At 40.8% G+C, this 21,675-nt stretch overlaps 1 protein-coding gene across 1 annotated transcript in view; it reads right to left on the reverse strand.

The window, feature by feature from the left end:
- Positions 1-3,531: 3,531 nt before the first annotated feature.
- Positions 3,532-21,675, reverse strand: part of vstm2a (V-set and transmembrane domain containing 2A) — a 33,987-nt gene continuing 15,843 nt past the window's right edge. The window contains exons 3-5 of the mRNA XM_031583962.2: positions 13,350-13,400; positions 12,841-13,168; positions 3,532-6,953 (exon numbers count right to left, since the gene is read on the reverse strand). Coding sequence (XP_031439822.1) covers positions 6,877-6,953; positions 12,841-13,168; positions 13,350-13,400 — 456 coding nt within the window. The 3' untranslated portion in view covers positions 3,532-6,876. The remainder of the gene's footprint in view (positions 6,954-12,840; positions 13,169-13,349; positions 13,401-21,675) is intronic.

The raw sequence follows: 21,675 nt of genomic DNA on the forward strand, positions 1-21,675 counted from the left end.
ACACACACACTCACTCCCTCTGTCTCTCTTCCTTTGAAAATACTGCACTTTTTTGGTCCAATTTGGAGGGACCACTACTTTAATTAGTCTATCTGCGCCAAGGCCACAAGAAACGGCCCAGAGTTAACAATGTTTTGTGTTAATTAAAATGTTAATTAGACAGAATCCCCGAAGCCAGAGCTTGAGTCAGAGGCCCCCTTTTATAGGTCACACAGCCATGCCTCCTATGGACACTGGCAGCGCGATAAAGCAGTGCGACTTCCAACTTTGAAGTCTTTGTCTAGTTCACGTGGCAGCCATTGCTGAAAATCCAAAGCAGACATAGGCCAATGTCTGAACTCAACACCCACTCTGAACTGGTTGCCTTCAAGACATGTAAGAAGTCATAAATCTTCATGTTTTTCCTTGAAATAACCTTCATGACCATACGCCCTCAGCTGCTTCGTCTGCAGTAAATAATTAGTGGCTGATGATACATTTGTACATAAACATATATAATATGGATGTTGTATAAAAATTATCACCAGCGTAAATTACCTATATCACTAAATGTTAATGATCTAGTGGTCGGCTATTTAATGCCATATAATATGCATAGTTAGGCAGTTTAGGTGCTGTATTTTAGAGCTCTGCTCATCCTAAAAGTTAACTGTGAGGAAGGCCGTGTCTAGATGGCTCGTCATAACTCATGCACTGCGCAGAGTCTTGATTGAGCCGCAGACAATATATTACTCTTCCCTTTTCATGCTGAATGGCTTAGAGTGTCCCCCTTTTCCTGACTCATGACATCTAACACTGCCGGCAGATTTCTGCGAATGGGATAAAAAGGGTTTGATGTCAGCAGGAATGTTTGAAGGAGAAATTGAAGTTGCTAGGTTTTTTTTTTTTTTACTTTAAGTGGATAAGTATTGTACCTCTGCACTGTCTCGACTGAAATTACTTTTTCTACAAGAGCTTTTTTCAGCATGTTACAGATGTGTTTTTAACCATGTGACTTTACCATTGTAGTACCGAGAGAACCATCTAGATTTGAGCAAATATTCTCACTGCGACTGAAATATGTCCGCTTCTTCATGGCGAGCAGATACTGCTAGACTCTTCCTACAATGGAGGCCCTCTAATTTAGTCTATGATTATGAGTTTCACACTTCAATTTTCGATGAAACAGAAATCCTTCCTTTTTATGGAATTTAAGTAGAGTTGAGAATGGACTTTGAGCATAAAAACAGAACACAGAGAAATTAAGGAACTCTATGTCCACATTAGGACCCCTTCAACATATATGAATATCTGAAAGGTTTCTTAAGGAAAACTCAGATGAATATAAGCATATTTTATAGTTATGAGGTCTTTGTGTTAACTCACAACCACAGTGCAAGAACTGTACTTACCCATGAGGTGTAACTCATGTGGCTTTCTAGATACAGCAACAGTAGAATGAGCAGCACAATAAACGTGTGAATCCACAACACACACCTGATGATATGTGCATACTTTAAGGCTTGCATGTAAGCTTGGAGAAGTCATCTCTTATTCATTCTTCCCTCCAGGCGCTCTTGGAAATGTTCTACAAATCTCATAGCCTCTTCATACAGCCTGCCTCTGGAGACATAGTGATGATGTTCCCCCATTCAACTCCTCCCCAGCCATCTTGTGCCCTATATCATATGCATACCATAGCTTTTGAATTTACACTGCTGTGTGTGTGTGTGTGTGTGTGTGTGTGTGTGTGTGTGTGTGTGTTTCTAAGTGTTATATGCCTATAGCTAATTGAACGACTGCAATCTACTCACAATTATCGTAACCAAATCAGTGTTCTTTCCGAAGATGTTCCTTACCCGGCGGACCTGCTCCTGGTGCTTCATAGCTGGGGATGGGGGGGAAATAGTGATGGCGGCGCCTCAGCTTTTGAGCGAAAACAAGCCCACAAGACATGGGAGAGAGAGAGACACAGCTCATTACGGAGAAAGATCTCTCAAAGTCTTGTTAATGAACCTTACATCAACGTCAGCTTTAACTGATTACGTTTAACAGGGGGGAATTTAATAATGCAGGGAGTCTTATGTGCAGTTGTGAGACTGAGTTAACCCTTCCCACGACCGACTTTGCCTGCCTTTTTATCTCATGGGCCCTGCACTGAGGGCAGAGTAGGCTTTGCTCCTTTCACAGAGAAGAAGGGATCGGTATTTGATGTCGCACCAACCTTGTTTCATTGAGCAAAACAGCCCACCCACTCTCCCCTTGGGGAACTAAGAGCACGTTGAATAATAAAGGACAATATTGTTTAAACTGATAGATGTGTTTCAATAAAGCTGCCTTCTTCGTTGTCAAAACAAGACTGTCACAGTGTTTGAATAACTACACATTCAGTGTGTTTTTGTGTTTCCCAGCTCCAACATATTTGCCATTTTGTCCAAATTTACTCCCAATTTAACCCATTTCTAAAGGAAGAAGCTATCGTTGTTGTAGTTTATCCAGCCCTTCATAATGTATCCAAAATAGCATTTAAAAAATAAATTTTATTTTGGCTAATGATCTTCATGAAAGTTTGTGAGCCTATAATATTTTGGCTTTCCTTTTTAAACATAACATAACATAACATAACTGTCCTCACTGACTTATCCTGCGATGCATGCAGATCTCTGCAGTATCTTCCTATCTCTCTCTCTGTTTGCCTGTGTACAGAGACAAAGAAATGTTAGTAAGACAGCTGGGAGAAAGGAAAATCAGCTATCTGGATTTTCACTAATTCCACAAAGCCTGTCAGCTCAGCTCCCTCCGACACAGAGCTGGATCTCCGTATTTGATAGCAACCTGACACAAGTGTCTAAAATGTACACGCGGCTTACGTATTAATAACCGAAATGGCAATCGCCATGTTGAATTAGCATGGGGAAATGTCAAGCAGTGTCTTTACCTGCCGTATGAAATCCATGTTTGATCACCCACTCTGACTATAATCACTACTTCTCAAACACCTCACCAGAAGGATTTACACAGAAATCCTGCTGACATACACCTGAAAATAATCTGACGTCAAATTTTGAGCAGTATTCTAACATTTGCCAAGTATGTGTCAACTCTTTTTTCCCCCGTAATCTTCTGTCAAATGAAAGAAAATATATATATATATATATATATATGTATATATATATTTTTTTTTAAACAAACACCTAAGCTGTGGTATCAGTGTTGTCACAACAACAGTAATGTTGAAAAGCAGTTTAATGGCATTTTACATCGGTTTTTTTTAGCTGGGACATGAAAAAAAAATACAATTTAAAGCAATTTTATACATTGTCATCTTATGATGTGCCCATGGATGTTATTATATTCCATTTTATACCAAATGATCTTTGGGGAAAAGCTAACTCATTATCAGTAACAACACAAAGCATACACTTAAATGAAGCACAGATAAGACTTTGAGTTGAAATTAACACCTACTGTCCCCCCAACTGGGAACAGCAACTTTGCAGACATTATACACCAATTTTACAGAAGACATTCTTGGAAAAAAAGAAAGTTAAATCCCATCTGTAAAGATGTTTTATTTCTATGATATTCACACACTGCTGTTATAAATTGCCACAGTGTTTGGCAAAGACACACCACAAAGTACCAAGGAAAGCAAACATGAATAATAATAATAATAATTATTATTATAATAGAAAGAAATTTAGCAAGGTCAGTACGATGTCTCACTGACAGAAAGATTGCATTCAAATGATAAGACAATAAAATGATACTTAAAAAATACATAAATGTCATGTTGGGATCTTGTGTTAACCTCAACAAGTTATCTTAAGAAAAATTAATATATAGACTGTATATATATTTTTTCTTTACATATAGTATCAACAATATACTTCATGATGATTTGTGGTGGTCATATAGTATCATTTGCTATGTGCAAAAAAGAGAAAACGGACACCTTTTCAGTAAACAATACATAAGAGCAATCCTCTTAGATCCAATAGTTGATTTCAGATGTAATTCCAAAACAAGAAAAAAAAAACTTCTGTCTCCTGAAAAAAAAATCCACCGAGGAAAGGTAATATCCATCCATGTGTTACGTCTAAGGGGTATGGTCCATAAAATGGATAGCTTTCCTTGGAGATTTCCAATCTGATGGATTTTGGCACCTGCATCTTGCTTGAAATGCTGCAAGAACAGTTCTTTTTTCATTTTTTTTGTTTGTTTTTAAACGTGGTCAGTTCACATGACAATGTATCAGCAAAAACACCACTTCTTTGTCTCTTGGTGTTTCACATATTAAAAAAAAACAAAAAACAGGGAAGTTTCATGCTGTGAGGGTCTACTGTACAAATGTGTCTGTTTCTTTTTTCTTCTTGACAGACTTCTCTGGCTGTACAAGGGAGTTGCCTAAAACTTTGTACAAATGCAGTTACTGTCCTTTAGAGCTGTGAATTATCAGAACCCACTAGGAAAATCAAAGTGTCAACACAGACCAAGCTGCCCAACAGAAATGTGAAATTAAGTGAAAGTCAATGGCTTTTTCTGTCTTTTAAAAATGACCCCAAAATCACATGATAGGCTTCATCAGACTTCATCTGAGAAAATATAACACATCACAGTAGACTCAATTGAAACCACCATCTAATTTACATACATAAGCCTACCAGTGATAATCACAGACACCCTCCAATTTACGAGTCAGACTGCAGGACCAGTGTTCTGCAATTATCCATTCTCTTACACGTGAGTCTTACAGGTTTTTAAACATTGGTTTAACCCTGTGGTCACCCCTGCAAGATGAGCTCAAGACTAATTAAAGCCCTGGGCTGGGGGGTGGGTGTGTGTGTGTGTGGGATGGGGTGGGGGTGGGGGTGGGGGGGGTCTCATGTGGTTTAAAGCACAGCTGATGAAGTGTGTAATGATCATTCCACCAAAGGTTCCCACTGAATGGCTCACACGGGCCCTCCAATCAATGAATTAAAGAATGGCTAGCATGGTTTCTGGCCAAATGGTGAAAAAACCTAGACAGTGGCCACAATCTGAGGGATGAACATAATGTAAAGAATTGATAAAAGAACCAAAAAGCCAAATAAAATGTTGTCGCATGAAAATGAGAAGGGACATTTGGCATAATACAAGAGAGCTCGAAATTAAACCCACTCAGGAAAGAATCACTGACTTGTGTCTTGTGTCTGTCTTTGGTTGAATGCTAACAAATGGGTTAGGGCCTTGTTGTCTTGTGCTAACCTTTTCTAAAACAGTCAAGCCTGACTGGTGAGCTTCTTAATTCCTTTTAGGTAACCAATGCTTAAGGAGGAAGAACCTGCCATTCCAGACAGTCATGCGTTATGCACGACATGTATTGTAAGTGGTGAATGTTGCCATGGGAAGCCGATTGTCAAGGCATGGAGTATTATGAGACTGGTAAGCCATTCCATATTCATGCCCCTTCTCCACTGACACCCACTTTGTGCCAGTTTCCTGCTTTGTTATGCACAGTGATTGCATTTCCAAGGTTCTTCGTTCTATTTTTTGCTGTTTTGTAACACATGGCATAGATGTTAGGAAAGACACATCTATTAGTTACAGGGTACTTGTGCCGGGCCTTATGAAGCAGATGTCATCGACACAAATACTTCAAAGCATTTAGTATCCTCTGCATTGTGCTTCATAAAATGTTATGTAGTGTCCAACACAAAAGGCATTGTCTCGTTAAGAGTCTGGGTACTTTGAATATAACAATATGAAACATCTATGTCATGTCTTATGTCAGACTGTGCACAGCATGAAAGGCATGTCATACCCAGACCCAACGTTATAGATAGATTCAATATATTTTGTATGAAGTTCAAATGTATTGTATTTTTCGAAAATCCAGTTGTTGAATTGGTCAGAGGAGGTTGCCTTGGCTAGGCAGAGCTATAATATTCCAAACTGAAATGACATAAAAAGACCAACAGTGTGGAACTTTTGCTTTTGTAATTTGTTGCCTTGTGGTACCTAATTGTCTATCAACACGGTGGCACAAAAGCAGTGTGTTTGAGAGTGAGTGAATGAGCCTCTGTTGCTCCGGTGGTGCTACCAGAATACCAATCAGGGGAAGAGAAGAGAACAACCCCAGCCAACGTTTATTATGCCAAATAAGAGACCCAAAACAAACATGATGAGCGATCTGCATGGACCTACGGCCAACACCGCAACGCATGTCAGACCAGTATTGCTGACCATGCTAACATCTCATCACACAGTCCAGCAGAAATCCATTAGCGGCTAAAAGCGCCGCGTACTGTAAACTAATGTATAATGCATGTTTTTTCTTTGACCACTGGGAGATGGTTCTAGAAAATGATCACAAACCCTCAATTAATGCAATGAATGTCCAGGACACTGGGGCTTTTGAGTCAAGCAATGATCTAACTACATATGTATACAATGTTTTTTTTTTTTTTTGTATATAGTCATATAATATAAACACAAATATAGATTTTGTTTTTCATTTCTGAAACATTACATGAAATGCACTGCAGGGAAATGATTTTAAAAAGAAAGAAGAAAAACAATACAATAAAATAAAATAAAATATTTCTGTGAAATATATATATCTGTAATCTCTGTCCTTGTCCGTGGATTTTGTATTTTTAAGGGGCATGTGAAATTAAATGTGCACTACAACAGTATTGGCTAAGGTGGGGTAGAAAAGGTGCATCCGGTGAAAGGTGATTAGAATGCATCGTCGAGTGCAGAGTGGTGCTTTGAAGTAAGGGCCAACTGTGCTGACCACTCCATGGAAATAGCAGGCAATTTTCTCTTTGCTTCGAGAGGAGAGGATGATATCATGTGTGTGTGGCGAGGGGAGGGGAGGGGAGGGGAGGAGAATAAAAGAGTCAACACTTGAAACTATAGCAATGCGCCCCTCACAAAGCCACACGTGAGAAGCAGGATAGCAAGTCCGTGGCGTGTGGCTATCCTTGTACCTGCGGAGGAAGGCACAAGACACGTTTTACACATTTCAGCAACATTACATTTCCCTTGACTGATATGATATATATATAAACAATGCACATCTAAAACCAATCCTATCCTGCTATTCAGTATATCAATATGTTCAGTATGGCAGATGAGAGTTCATTCTTCAGGATGTTTGCATGAAAAAGCTACAAGCTACATTATTTATTTGTGTTGTGCAGAATCCTGTGCCTGTGCCCTGCATCCAAATAGACATGTATTATTTAGTCCCCAGTCAAAAAAGGAGACTTATTCTCCTTCTTCCCCCAGCACCCACAGAAACCCAATGATATAATCGTCCCCTAAAGAAAAGAACAGGAACCACTGACTCAACTGTCTTTGAACTACCATGAAATGGATTTACATGAGTCCCTTCCACTGCCCAAACTCATCAAAGCCCCCGTCTGCACTGTAGGGGGATGCCTTCCTCAGACAATCACTGCAGCCTACTCTCTCTTTCTCTCTCTCTCTCTCTTTCTCTCTCTCTCTCTCTCTCTCTCTCTCTCTCTCTGTTATGACTGTCTTGTGCAAATGCTGTGAGAGCCAGGGACATGAGGGACACGTTTCTTGTTTTGATAAGAGATGGGGCGCGATTGCATGAAAGCAACGACGTATCTAGGAAATACTACCAAGCCAGCGGGACCCAGCCGAATGCAACCTGTTGAGAGTCTATGCGTTACGGGAGAAAGAGCGCAGAGCTGGAGGGTTTGCAGTGCTGCCAGTCTGTTTCCCTGGCATTTTATATAACTATGGTTCTTTTAGAAACACCCTTGGAGACACAATAGATAGTCTACAAGGTCTCAAACATCAGTGATAGGATGGTCTAACTGTCCATGGACTGGTAGGGAGCGCAAGGGGTAGGGGAGCATACGATAGGACCAGGAATCACTTCCACAACAAGGAAACAGTAAGAAAATGGGAAGTTAAATATTCACTAAAGCAGGGTGACATTTACTGGGGGTCTTCTCCATCAGACTAAGCATGGGGGACTGTCTGGGGATGCTCTCCTTCAGCCCAGCTCAATGCTGGGAAAGAGAGAGATGAAGGAAAGAGAGAGAGGAGGAGAAGAAGAGAGGATGGGGAGAAAGAGATGAGAGGAAGAGGGATACAAGGAGTGAGAGAAAGGGGAGAGAAATGGGGGAGGTGGAGAAAGAGGAGATGCAGAGAGAGACTGGGAAGGAGAAAAGAGAAGTGGGGGTGAGAGAGGGGAACAGAGAAAGAGAGACAGAGAGAGTGGTGGAGAGAGAGAGAGAACGACAGAAGCTTCTGACCCGGTGTTCCTCGCTGCCAGATTTCATTTGGCCCAGAGTGATCAAGCAAACAGAGGCACCAGAGAGGGCAAGCAATCATGCCGCGCCCAAACATCCCTTCTCGCCGAGAATAATTAATCATGTCTGCAGGCCTCTCCTCCCTCCCAGTATGGAGGTGATGCACCAGGGGTTTAATCCTCTAGATGGTTCAGGAGCGGAAAAAAAACTCTGCCGTCACTCTCCACTAATAACAGTTAAGTATCTTAAAAAGACGTGCTAACTGTTAGCGCCTGAACTTTTTTGCAAGACCTGCTTATACGTGTCTTAATCCTGCATTTGTTGAGTCTTTGAGAAAGCTGACCGCATGGGAGTTATTCCCTTGGTATAGATTAGCCCTTGTATCCCATTTTTTCTTTTTCCGGAGGCTTCTTTTTGTACGAGCCGGCGGTGACAGTTCACAGTCACTGGAGCGCATCGACCTCACACTGCATACACTATTCCACCGCAGGCTGCACACACGCCGATACCACTGCACTTCTCCACATGACGGATGAGATGTGAAAGGCTAAGATTTTTTTACACATTCACCCGCAGGAATGAGTTCTGTAGAGATGCCATCTCTTTCTCTCTCGCTTTCTTTCTCAAATTCAAAATCCAAGAGGCTTTATTGGCATGACAATAACATTGTACACTAATGCCAAAGTGTCTGAATGGAGGAGTATATATGCAAAATCTTTCTAAATATTCCTGGAATATATCCCTATTTCTCTTTCCTCTCTCTCCCTCTCTCTCCCTCTCTCTCCCTCTCTCTCTCTTTCAACATGCCAGGCAGCTGCAGCCAGGCTGAGGGGAGAAAGATGTGAAGGAGAGAAGAGCCTGTGGCAAGGCAGAGGCACCTGGTGCCACCCTCAGCGGGAGGAAGCCGGGTATTAGATGCTGTGCTGATTCTGAGTCGCTCAGCCATCTTCGAGTGATGCTCCTCTCCCGCCATCCCCAGCAGACTGCAGCTCCAGCTGGAGGAACAGGCTGGGACGGCGCCTCTGATGATGGTGGTCATTTTACAGCCAGATTGCAGGCTAGGAATAAATGCGTCTCCTTGTGAAATCCTCCCTCAAGGTTGGCCATTCATTGATATATTAATTACATTCATAAAAACGCTAGGGAAGGTATGCTGAGGGGGACCATTTTTCAGAAGTAGCCTGAGAGTACGGACATTGTGAGGTATTGTGTTGCCCATAAAGCCTCTTTGTGTCCACAGTCTACATCTTCAAACTCTAGTGTCTAGCATGTTCTTGAGGCCCTGCCCAGCACTGGGCCCTTCTCCACCCTTCTTAGATCCATGCATATGAGGCTTCAGTGCAGGGAAATGCAATGTTACAACTGTCACGTTGAAGCGCGCTAATTTCAGGAAGTCTCGTAAATATTGGCAAGGCTACACTGTGTTATCTCTGATTAATTGTGGTGGGAAATCGAAATCACATTTCCATGGCAACAATAATAATCGGGAGGGAGAGTAGATGCGCTGTGTTAACAACGCAATGTATCATGTAACATTAACTGGTGGTTCTGTCAATACTTGAGCTTGCATGTGTCAGGTTTTTATGGCTTATCTGTGGATAAATGGTGAGTTGGTCTTGCCTCAGTATATTTGGAGGTATACAGTCCATTATCAAGTGTGGCCTTTGAATGTGAAATCAATGCTGTGAAATTATTTGACCATAAAACCCTGTTCACAGACGTATTTTTTGGTATTAATGCTCCTTATTTATGGAAATGGAGGGTATAGCAAGACTGAACTGTCTTCCAATGGTGTTCAGGAACATAATTCTTACTTTACAGTGCATTCAGAAAGTGTCCAGTGTCCAGACCCCTTCACTTTTTCACATTTTGTTATGTTGCAGTCTTATGCTAAAATCGTTAAGATTCCCCCTCATCAGTCTACACTCATTACCCCCATAATGACAAAGTAAAAACAGGATTTTAGAATTCTTCGCTAAAAGAAAAACTGAAATAACACATTGCCATAAGTATTCAGACCCTTGAAATTGTGCTGAGGTGCCTCCACACATCTGTCTATATAAGGTCTCACTGGCGACTGTACATGTCAGAGCAAGCACCAAGTCATGAAGTAGAAGAAATTGCCTGCAGAGCTCAGAAACAGGATTGTGGCGAGGCACAGATCTGGGGAAGGCTACGGACATTTCTGCTGTTGGTTCCCAAGAGCACAGTGGCCTCCAGTATGTTTAAATCAAAGAAGTTTGGAACGGCACCTCTCTCGGGCACGGACTGGGCGACTGGTCAGGGTTGAGGGAAAGCTGAACGGAGCAAAGAGAATCTTTAGAGGAAAACCTGGTCCAGAGCACTCAGGACCAGCAAGCACACAGCCAAGACAACTCAGGAGTGGCTTAGAGTCAACTCTGTGATTGTCTGGCCCTGCCAGAGCCCTGACGTGAAACCAATCAAACATCTCTGGAGAGATCTGAAAATGGTTGTGCACTGACGGACCCCATCCAACCTGACAGAGCTTGAGAGGATCTGCAGAGAAGAATGGCAGAAAATCCCCAAATCCAGGAGTGCAGGGCTTGTCACATCATACCCAAGGAGACTTGAGGCTGTAATTGTCCCCATTTTTAATACATTTGAATACATTTTAATACAAATCCTAAAAATCTAAAATCCTGTTTTTGCTTTGTCATTATGGGGTATTTAGGGTAGATTGATAAGGGGGAATATTAATTTAAAACACTATTAGCGTAAGGCTGCAACATTACAAAATGTGGAAAAAGTGAAGGGGTCTGAATACTTTCTGAATGCACCGTCTGTGCCAAACGAATTACAATGACACTAGTGTGAACTACTGTGAGGAGTATGGACATGAATTGAGCATCAATCACCTAATTTGCTGTTGACCCTCTGGACTCTGTTAACCCACTGTTGAGGTAGTTTGACATGCCTTGACAATTGTATATATTTTATCTATCTAAAAATAATAAATAAAAGTGCTACATATGCTTATTTTAAGCACAAACAGCACAACAATTTGACGGTAAGAATGCCAATTATCTCTTTTTTGTTTAAATCAGTCCATACACTCAAACCCCACATCCTCTCCCTCTTCTTGTATTAATAGTATAACTTGAACTGCAACAGATCCATGCAGTATGTCTGCTGCAGCGCTATCTCTGTCATTACGACATGAACTCGCATAATGATCACAGCTATGTGTCACTGTCTTTGATTACGCATTCACAAAGAGCCTTGTCAGAACCGATCACTGATGTCCCACAAGCCAATGCATGAACAATGAACATCTTTATGCAACTGTCTGTACATTCAAACAAGACATCCACAACACCTCATGAGACTGAACCTACACCAAACCGACATGACCTCATACTTGTTTTTATTTGCAACACCAAGAGGAAGAAAATAATAACAAACAAACCAGCCCACCCTTGGTGACTAATGTGACCTGTCATAACCATCAAAGCACACCCTACTGAATATGAAGCGCAGCCAGCTTGCACGACAATATGAACGAGACAAATCACGGTGAATCACTGTGTCTGGAAAACACAGCGGCCACGAAGGACACACACACACACACACACACACACACACACTCACACACACACACACACTTCCTCGACCCAAGCATTGTTGACACGGAAACGCACCATAGCTCATCGAAAAAACTGTGTGGGCACGATAAACAGTTATCTGCAAAATATTGTGGCACACACATGGTTTTCCCTGGGAACTGTCCTCGCTTGTAACTTCAAAGTCTGCTATGGCCATGAGGCAAACACAGCGTTTACTGCAATGCTTTGCTTTTGCATTGTAATGATTCTGTAGCGCTGTGGATAAACGTGGCTAAAGGAGGTGGGCGGGAGGATTTATGTGGCACACTGCGAAGGACAATCCACATAGTGCAGCTATCAGCAGAAAATGGACAGCCATTGGAATTGCATTTTTTCAGTTAAAATAACTTCACGCCTTTACTGTTTTATAAATAATATGCTAATATGCCATACAAACTTGCCTCATGATTTACATTTTCAAAAAAATAAAATTATAATACACATTTTGGGATTCAGGATTTCTTTTTTTGTAGTTGTGCTCAAAAGGATATTGTTATGTGGACACTATGTCCCCTATGGCCTCTCTAAGCTTGGGTCATTGAAGTCTGTGCAGTCATCTCCAAACTTTCTCCACAAGTCTTAATCTTAACCATTCAGTGGCTCCGATAAACTCAGACTCAACGATTGGGCCTACAGGATGTCACTCAAACATCATTAACTGATATTGTGTAATGTAGATTTTAAAAGGAAGTCACGTTTAGCAGTCAGTAAAAGATCCCTTAATAATCCTCTCATGTCAGTATTTTCATTGGTTTGCCACTGCCAGCTGTTGTCGTCCTACATGGCTGTATAAACTAGCAACACAATACAATACACTTTCAAAGCATTTCACTTAATTTCTTCTACCACTTCTAACGTCTAAATCCCTTCTAACACTTCTGAATAAAGTGTGTGTCAAGAGAAAATTGATTTGGACTCCAAACCAGATATTTCTCGAAAAAAGCCCGACACAACATAGCTCTTACCTGAACCTGGGGTGTGTTTGATTGTTTTGGACGATGACATCTGTGAGGAAGAGCTGGAGGGCCTCTGGTCTGCGCTCATGCCACTGTCCTGCCCCGTCGTCGAGCCGCTCTTGCGGGGCTTCTTGTCCGTCAGGTGCAGGGGGGACGTCTTGTTGGGTGGCCGGGGCCGTGCCGTGGCGTTGATCTTCAGGTAGCCCTGGACCTTGTACTCCCGCAGCTCTCCGTAATTGGCGTCGATGACCCGGCACTCGTACATTCCCTCGTCGCTCTTGTCAACCCGAAATCTCTGGAGCTGGTGGGAGATGTCGTTCCCCTGCACTTTCACTGTCTGTGGACGCAGGAAAGCAGAGACTTTTCACACACGTGTGTGTGTGTATGTGTGTGCGTGTGTGTGTGTCTTTGTGACTTTCTTTGTTGGCTTATTTTCATTATTGAAGTACTTGAGGATGGTCAAGTGGGTCCATAAACGAGATTGCACTGGGCTGTTGAAGATCTATGAATGGACTTACACTTATCTTGGTTCCTTCATCATCTGGATCAATTTCTGGTGTGATGTCCATCTAAAAAAAACAAAAAAAAACAAGATCTTATAAGAAATCTGAAAATCCTCTTTTGCTCACAAATTATCCAAGGACGATAAACATCAACAAACATTTTTTTGGTAACCATTGAAGCTGCTGCCCTCTATTGTGGTGTAAATGAGCACAATCACAAACCAGATAGCTCCCTTTTAGCAGTTCTCTGTATAGAGACTCTTCAACACTTCAACACTTAGGCTGTGATATTTTGTGCATGTAAAGTGCTTGATATAGATGAATTCACACAAAATTCTCTCTTAACAGTAAACAGTGCAGACAAAAAAACATTTTCACAGAACAGCCAATAATAGAGAGTGAGTGAGAGAGAGAGAGAGAGAGAGAGAGAGAGAGAGAGAGAGAGAGACAGACAGAGGGAGAGATGTGGACATAAAAAGCCCATATTTCATGTTAAACATGTTAAACTGCTAAGCAAAATCTAAGCCTTTAGACAACCACTTCTGTTAATGGGGACAAGATTTTTCATTGGCTCATTCAAAGCATCCAATTACAGAACATACAGCAAATAAACACTAAAAGTCAACCACAGCAAACAACAACAAGGGGCTACACATATCCTCGCACCGTGGCACAGCCCATAAGCCCAATATCAAACAAGGCACTCAAAGCCAACACCATAAAGAAAGCATTGATTTTAGCGGACATTATTTATTTATTCTCCGCCGAATGCCAAATTGGACCAACGCCCAGTCCAGAGTTGCTGACTGAGGGCATGAGTGAGATGCCAGTGCCTTAGGATTTGCCCATGTGTGAAACCGATAAAACGCCATCAGCTGTAGCTTGGATCAGAGCAATGGTCCTGGGGAAAGGGGTAATCAAGAGAATTTTTTGGTCGAGAGTTTCTTCAGCACTTTGTCACTAACCACAGAGATCGTGAGAACGGAACAGCCAGGCAATCTCCAGAGATTACATGGAGGAGAAATGCCTCGGCGTATGGGGGAACATATGGCGCGGGGCCCACATGGATGAGTTCTGTGAGGCCTAATATTGCTTTAACCCCCAAGTGTGTCAGACATGGGAATTTTATGGAGATCTCATGGGTTTTATAGATTTCTGTCTTTAAATAAAAAATGAAAAATGGGTTTGAGGGACTTGTCTTGTCTCTTGTCAATAAAGATGCTCAGGTCAAGCTCCGCAGCTGGCATTGCTGCCCAACTAATAGAGGTACTTTCAGATGATGTGGGCATGTTTATGCCGATTTTATCTCAAGGAATTCAATTAAGCGGTGCTTCATTAGTACACGCCCTGAAGCACTTGCAGTCCCATTGTTGCCTTTAACATTAGAATGTTTCACAACCACTTACTGCACTGAGTTTTCATGTCAATAGCACCCAGAAAATGCCCAACCAGTCTTTCAATTATTTCTTTTTCCTCTAATGCATCCCCATTGGAATTTGGAGGACTTGTAGAATTGCCCGGTTTGATTGCGAGCGCTGCTTGAATATGTGCCTCTATGGCATCTGATTTATTAGTCCAGCTGTCAGTCTTGTTTTGCAGCAGCCGTCCTTTCAGAAAGGGCAATCTATTCCTCTCTGACAATCAAAACAGACCCGCATCGACTGTAAACACCACACACACAGCGTAAGACAGGGCTTTCAAGGAAATGCTACCAGGCAGCATTAGAGCTCTCTTTATCTTTTGGGGAGGGGGGGGAGGCATGTTTTCCCATTTTACAAATGATAATGTCTCCTGATAACACCACAGTGAGAAGGAGGTGAAAAAAAGTGTATTTTTTCCCCCTTGAACTCGGAATAAGTCAGGCAAACCACAATCTCTCATTCCTTAACATTCATATCGCGCTGCTTCGGTTCAGCCAGAACAATATTTAATAAAGGCGTTAAATATATTATTTATATTTATATTTTTATATATATATATATATATATATATATATATATATATGTATTCATATTTACATTCCTATATGGCTTGGAATAAACTCTTGCAGTTGAGCAAAATGTATGCTTTTACTAACAATTACAGTGGTTATATTGAACCCTGAGCGTATGGCAGATGTTTCAACTGTATATTTATATATAAATGTATCAGTACATATTAGTCATACTAATTACTGGTTATTTGACAGCTTATACGAGCTTATTAGTTGAGAAAATAGACTGTCATAGCATGTGACATTGTGAGAGGTGTCATAACAATTACCAATGGTGGAAACACAACACAATTTTATCATTAGACACGGTCATGGCTCATGAGAGCACCTGTCATCTCTCATGACAGTTTATGACCCGACTGAGACAAACTTGAGTAACACCAAACATGTTTCTCAAAGAGAAAATCAAGTCAGTTCTCTCTTTTAGTCTGGTCTTTCCTGCACTCCCTGTCAGTCCAAGCATATTGACTGAATTCAGTCCAAGCACATTAGAATGTTTAATCTTATTCAGAGTATGTTGAATTTACAACCCCCCCCCCCCCTTCCCCCCCCCCCCCCACACACACACACTAGGACGGAGAACCAAAGAACTCTGATTGTTCTCCAGCCAGTGCAAATGCAATTAACTTAGGTGCGACCTAATGAATTTCCAATTGAAGACCATCATCAGGCATTTCTATTGGCATCCACCAGCCACTTGCTGCCCTGTGCTAACAATGGTTTTATAGCAAACTGCGAAGTGTCTTAATTAAATTAACGTCCACTGCTTCATTTGCTTATCGATCTATCTATCTATCTGTGTATCTATCTTTCTATCTATCTATCTATCTTTCTATCTATCTATCTATCTATCTATCTATCTATCGATCTGTCTATCTGTGTGTCTGTGTTTGTCTATCTACGTATCTATATATCTATCTATCTATCTATCTATCTATCTATCAGTATGTCTGTCTCTGTCTATCTAAGTGCTGTATGTCTATGGGCAGACTACCTAAGGGCTGGCTGGCTGGCTGTCTGTGTAGCCATCTATTTGTTGGTTTGTTTATTCAGAAAGCATACCATTTTTCATCTTTGTCTCTCATGCTATCATGTTTACTCACTCCTAAGCCGTGAGTGCACAGACAGTAATGCACAATTTACTGTGACTCTTGGAAAACATAACCCCCAACCATTAGCTTGCCATTGCGGTCGTTCATTCGCAATGCATGACTGCACGGTAGGGCCTGCTCTCTCAGTGGTTCTGGTGATCCCAGTTTTTGATTGTGCGAAACACCACCCCCACCTCCCAATCCCCGTTATTGCAGAAAGCCTCAACTATGACACCATGTCATTCCTCATGCAGACCGAAATTGACTTCTTGTAAAATGTGTCCTGCAATTATTGTGCATAATGCACCAGGCTTCAGGGTCTCGCACACCAAATTACTGTCAGGAGAGAAGAATGGCGTCATTTATATTGAAATATAGGCATGTCTTTGAATGCCTGTGACCGGGCCGCGTGAGTCATTATGACTGCACCTCGCCCACAGATCAGATAAGACCTTCCTGAACCTTGTGAATACCACCTATGGGGGTGTTTTATCAGGGACTTGAGCATTTTGGAAGAAAAACAATCCATGCACTGTATTTTTCATTGACTGACAGTCAGTCATTTGAGAGAGCAATTGACATGCAGATAGGATAATATATGTGCTGAAGACACACACACACACACACACACACACGTCGACCATAACGACCCTGTTACCTACTGCTTTATCTCCTCATCACTAAGCATGTGCTAATTGAGGAATTATGTGAGAGTGTGCAGTGATCAAATCTAACGTATCTAAAATGTCCAAGTGGAGGGGAGAAATCTTGACGTGAATGTGACGATAACAGAGAGTGATTATTCATATTATTCAGGCCACACTGTATGTTAGCTGGCCATGTAAAAATGAGGTTAGCAAACATACATGGAAAAATCCTCTAGTGACAGAACAAACCATCACTTTACTGTACATCAGATATATCTTGGTGTTTCATGTAAGTGTTAGCATTAACCCTCCTATTATGTTTGGGGTCAATTTGACCCCATTCAATGTTTAACGTCTCTAAATAAATGTTTGACATCATTTTTTTTGCTTCATATTTAATGACTTTTCCTAATTTAATGGGGACAACTGGGTAAACACAAAATGAACATGATGATATGTTTTCAATGTCCTGTACACATACTTTTAATAGTATAAAATATATAAGAAATATCAACTTTTTTCATCACATTGTTACTTTTCTTGATAAACTAAATTGTTTTTTATTCCAACTGTTATAGATAACAACAATATGTACTTAGAAATAATATGAAGCCATAAAAACACCAGAAGGATATCTCTTTCCAATTTTAGCTCAAGCAGTGAGATTTTATGGGGATCTGCATATTTCTCCATAGTCGCGTAACATGTATTCTGGATGTATAAAGGGGGTGGGTGGGGGTATTGTTTTATTTTTAAGGGCTATTTAGGTAGTCAACAAACAAACCTAAAGTACCTAACACATAAACTTAGGTAAAAAAAAATAATTATAATAATTTTTTGGAGGTTTAAATTGCTGGGGTCAAATTGACCCCAAGCATAATAGATGTGGGTAAAATTTTAACATAATAGGAGGGTTAAATCAAGCAACAGTTTCACAATAAACCATCTGTGGAACCAAATTATATGTGGAACCGAATGTACTTACTGTAGAGGATATCAGACTTTACACACTATACTCTTTTACAGACAGACACCTAGAAGCCCAAACTAGGTGTCATTGATTGAGCCCTGTTGAATAAATAGCCAACAACCCATAAAATAAATAAATAAATAAATAAATAAGACGAAGAAATCACAGCACTTTCAAAGGCTCCACTCAGAGGGGTTATTTATAGGCTGGGCTGCAGCAGGAGAAAACACAAGCAGGTCAGTGTAGCCTTCCTCGAGTCTGGGGTGATAGTTAGATCCAGGAGATGTGGGTTCACTGATGGTATCATGACACACAAGACGCAAAGGACCCAATTAAACAGGGTTACTGAGCTCTGAGTGACTTGCCGAGGAGTTCGGAAGGGTGAACAAAGCAAGGTGAATGTCACATGTTAAATGGCATGAATCAGAGAACAAATAATTGTTAGAAAAAAATTACGTATTAATTATAGTTATATCATATCATTTTTTTCATGCAAAAACATTATGCATCACGAACAATGAGGTGCAACAGTAGAGTCAGCACATCAATAATATATTCTTAGTTCGCCTTTCAACAGACAGTTTCAATAAGAGAGAGAGGGGCAGACCTAAAAATATGCTTGTGCAAACTGTGGTGCTCTCAAAAGCCTGAATAAAAAATGGCCTGGGAGGACAAAAGGCTAACACCCTTTACACACCTCAAAGAAAATACAGGCCAAGGAGACTTCAAGCGCTGGCAAAAAGGCTGCTTAACATTTCACCCCGAGCTTCAGTGGTAAGGGCTTCAGACACAGAGTTAAAAACAAGGTTACACTAAAGGATTATAAAACACTAGTAACATATTCCATGGATATCTTATTCACATGCATGTTATACCTAATATACATTATATTATGCAGTAAAGAGCGTTAAAGTTCCTTGCTAGTATAAATACTTGGATATCATCATCTAATCAGCCCTAATAGCACACCTAATAACACAAACTGTGACAAATCTTCCAGGAACTAAATTAATTGACAAGATAACATTACAAGTGACATTTGCAGGCTTTTGTGAAGTATCTTAGTTTACAATCTATATAATATATAGGATATCACATATGTTTCTATAAGGCTTTAACTAATGATTTAATTAAATGATTGAAGTGGACTTCTAGTATGGTCTGACAGGCCAAGCAGTCACAGCTATGTCACAAATGTACCAGTAATAGTCAAACCGCAATTGACTGTCACTCATTTGGTCAAACAGATAGTCACTCATCCCTGTCCTGCTTAACCCTCACAGTTATATCAGAAATTAAGAATATTTGCATTATCATAACTTAATTTAAGCTATCTGTAAAATGTAAAAATGTTAGACCCATTATCAGAATCCTTTGCCTATTTAGAAAATGGTCTTCTAATTACGCACATCTACTAATCACTCTATGGCTGCCGAGGAGTTCCTGTAAATTACGGTAATATTGTAATGTAAGGCAAAGCAAGGCACGTTTATTGATATAAAACATTTCATGTCATTTCAGGGACAATTCAATATGCCTTGCATACATAAAGGCAAAAGGAACATGCAAAGTAAAAATAAAAACAAAGTGTAATTTAAAAGAAAGTACAAAGCACATAAAACAGTGATTAAAAGAGAGTAATGCAATTAAAAGATAAGTTATATAATTAAAAGTAAGATGCAGTAAGACATTTAGAGCTCAATCGGGTTTAGTCTGGGTTCTACTAGCTGACCTGGTCCATGGGACCAAGAGTCCTACTCGATTTATATTCTTTAACATATCATAGATTTATTCAGGGCCTAAGCCATTCAGTGATTTATAGAGTAATTACACCATGTTTCTGTAACTAACTGGAAGCCAGTGTAAAGACTTTAGAACTGGAGTAATGTGCTCTGTTCTCTTGGTTCTGGCGAAACCTCATGCAGTAGCATTTTCAATGCAGCTTTTGAATGGTGTTTTTGGGCTGCCGAGTTAAGAGAGCATTACAGTAGTCCACTCTACTGGAAATAAAACGCATGGATGAGCTTCTCTGGGTCTTTCTGGACCACGAAACACAGAAGCCTTTGATACTTTAGCCTCCTTGTCATTTATCAAGGGTACCTGATGACTTTGATGGATGATGTTCAATCGGAATATCATATTTACTGTAGAACAGCAAGAGAGAATACAACTGAGGACTGCTCACTTGTATAGACTACATGCTTCCTGTGGGGCATTTCACGGTCTTGAGTGACATCAAAGTGATTTGCAGCACAAAAGTGGATATGTCCCCCTGAGTACTTTAAGCAAAATGTGTATAGTCTAAAACGCAATGTGGCACAAGTCCTCTGGGTTGCTATGCTATTGTATCCATCTGACTAAAAAAAAAAGGATGCATTATTGAAAGAGTAGGCTGCCTTTGATCTTAAGGACATTACACCTATTGCAGCCAATGGGGAATTCAGAAAGAGAACGCGGTAATGAAACAAGGTAAAGTGGAAATAGCCCCAAGAAGTGGAAATAGCCCCAACAAAAGAACACTTTTTATTTTATGTGTAACGTGAATATGGAGAGTTGTGTGAAGTGTACGGTGGTGTAGGATCATTAGGGATTATGTGAAATTAATGATTTGAAATATATACATAATATATATATATATATATATTTGAGTGACACACAGAAAAATATGTTAAAGTTCTTGTGCTGTTGGTGGGGGACTTCCCACAGTGGCCAATCCTCTCACTACCACATGCAATTACTCATAGCCAGGAACCTAAGCAATATAACAACTGCTCAACCACAGATCCTACCCGGGATCCGTAAAGCTCCTTCCCAGTACAACATGTTCTAAGTAGCTCTGTAGCTCACAAGAGACAACTGCCCAACCATGAACCCTGAGCAGCAGGATACAACAACATCAACAAAGCTGCCTTTGTGAGCATGTTACAGTGGTTTTCAAGCAGGCACCTTTCTTTATTAATGTTTCATTGAATTAGGCCCACGACACCTCCAGAAGGCTCGACAGTGGTGTCTGGCATCCCAGACCCACCCCCCTCCATACGCGTTATGGGTTAGAACACATGCCACTACCAGACAACAACATACACACATCTCAGTTTTAGTTCAGGTCAATTCACGACCTCAAGTAGTCTGCCAGCGCCTCAGCCGCAACCATTGGCTCGCTTTTTCAACAACTCCTTTAAAGTTCCTTTGAGTGACTGTCCTCGAAAACCAAAATCCAACAGAAGTGATTGATTTAGCTACAAAGCCTCTAACACTTCTTACCTACAAAGCCTCTAACAACAGTGGTCTTGTGTGTGCTTGCCAACCTTGTTGCCTCGCCTCCGCAACCACTTCCGCATACTTTAGCCTCTTCCTTTCAAATGCTTCCTTAATCACATCTTCAAAGGGAATTGTTAACTCAATAAAGTAAAAAGTGCTCTCACACTCAGAATACAACACCATGTGTGGTCTCGTAGCAGTCACAACAATACACTGGTACCTGAAGTTGTCTACCAACAGTTTTACATCCAGACAAGATATGTTTTAATGAGCCAACACCTAAACACGGTCTGTCTTCACCCACCCACTGACTGAGGTTCTGCGAATTTGGGAAGAAGTGAATTTAAAGCGGTTAGCGTCCAGCTTATCTTCCTTGTCT

The sequence above is a fragment of the Clupea harengus genome, chromosome 17 (genome assembly GCF_900700415.2).
Source record: "Clupea harengus chromosome 17, Ch_v2.0.2, whole genome shotgun sequence".
Lineage (NCBI taxonomy): Eukaryota > Metazoa > Chordata > Actinopteri > Clupeiformes > Clupeidae > Clupea > Clupea harengus.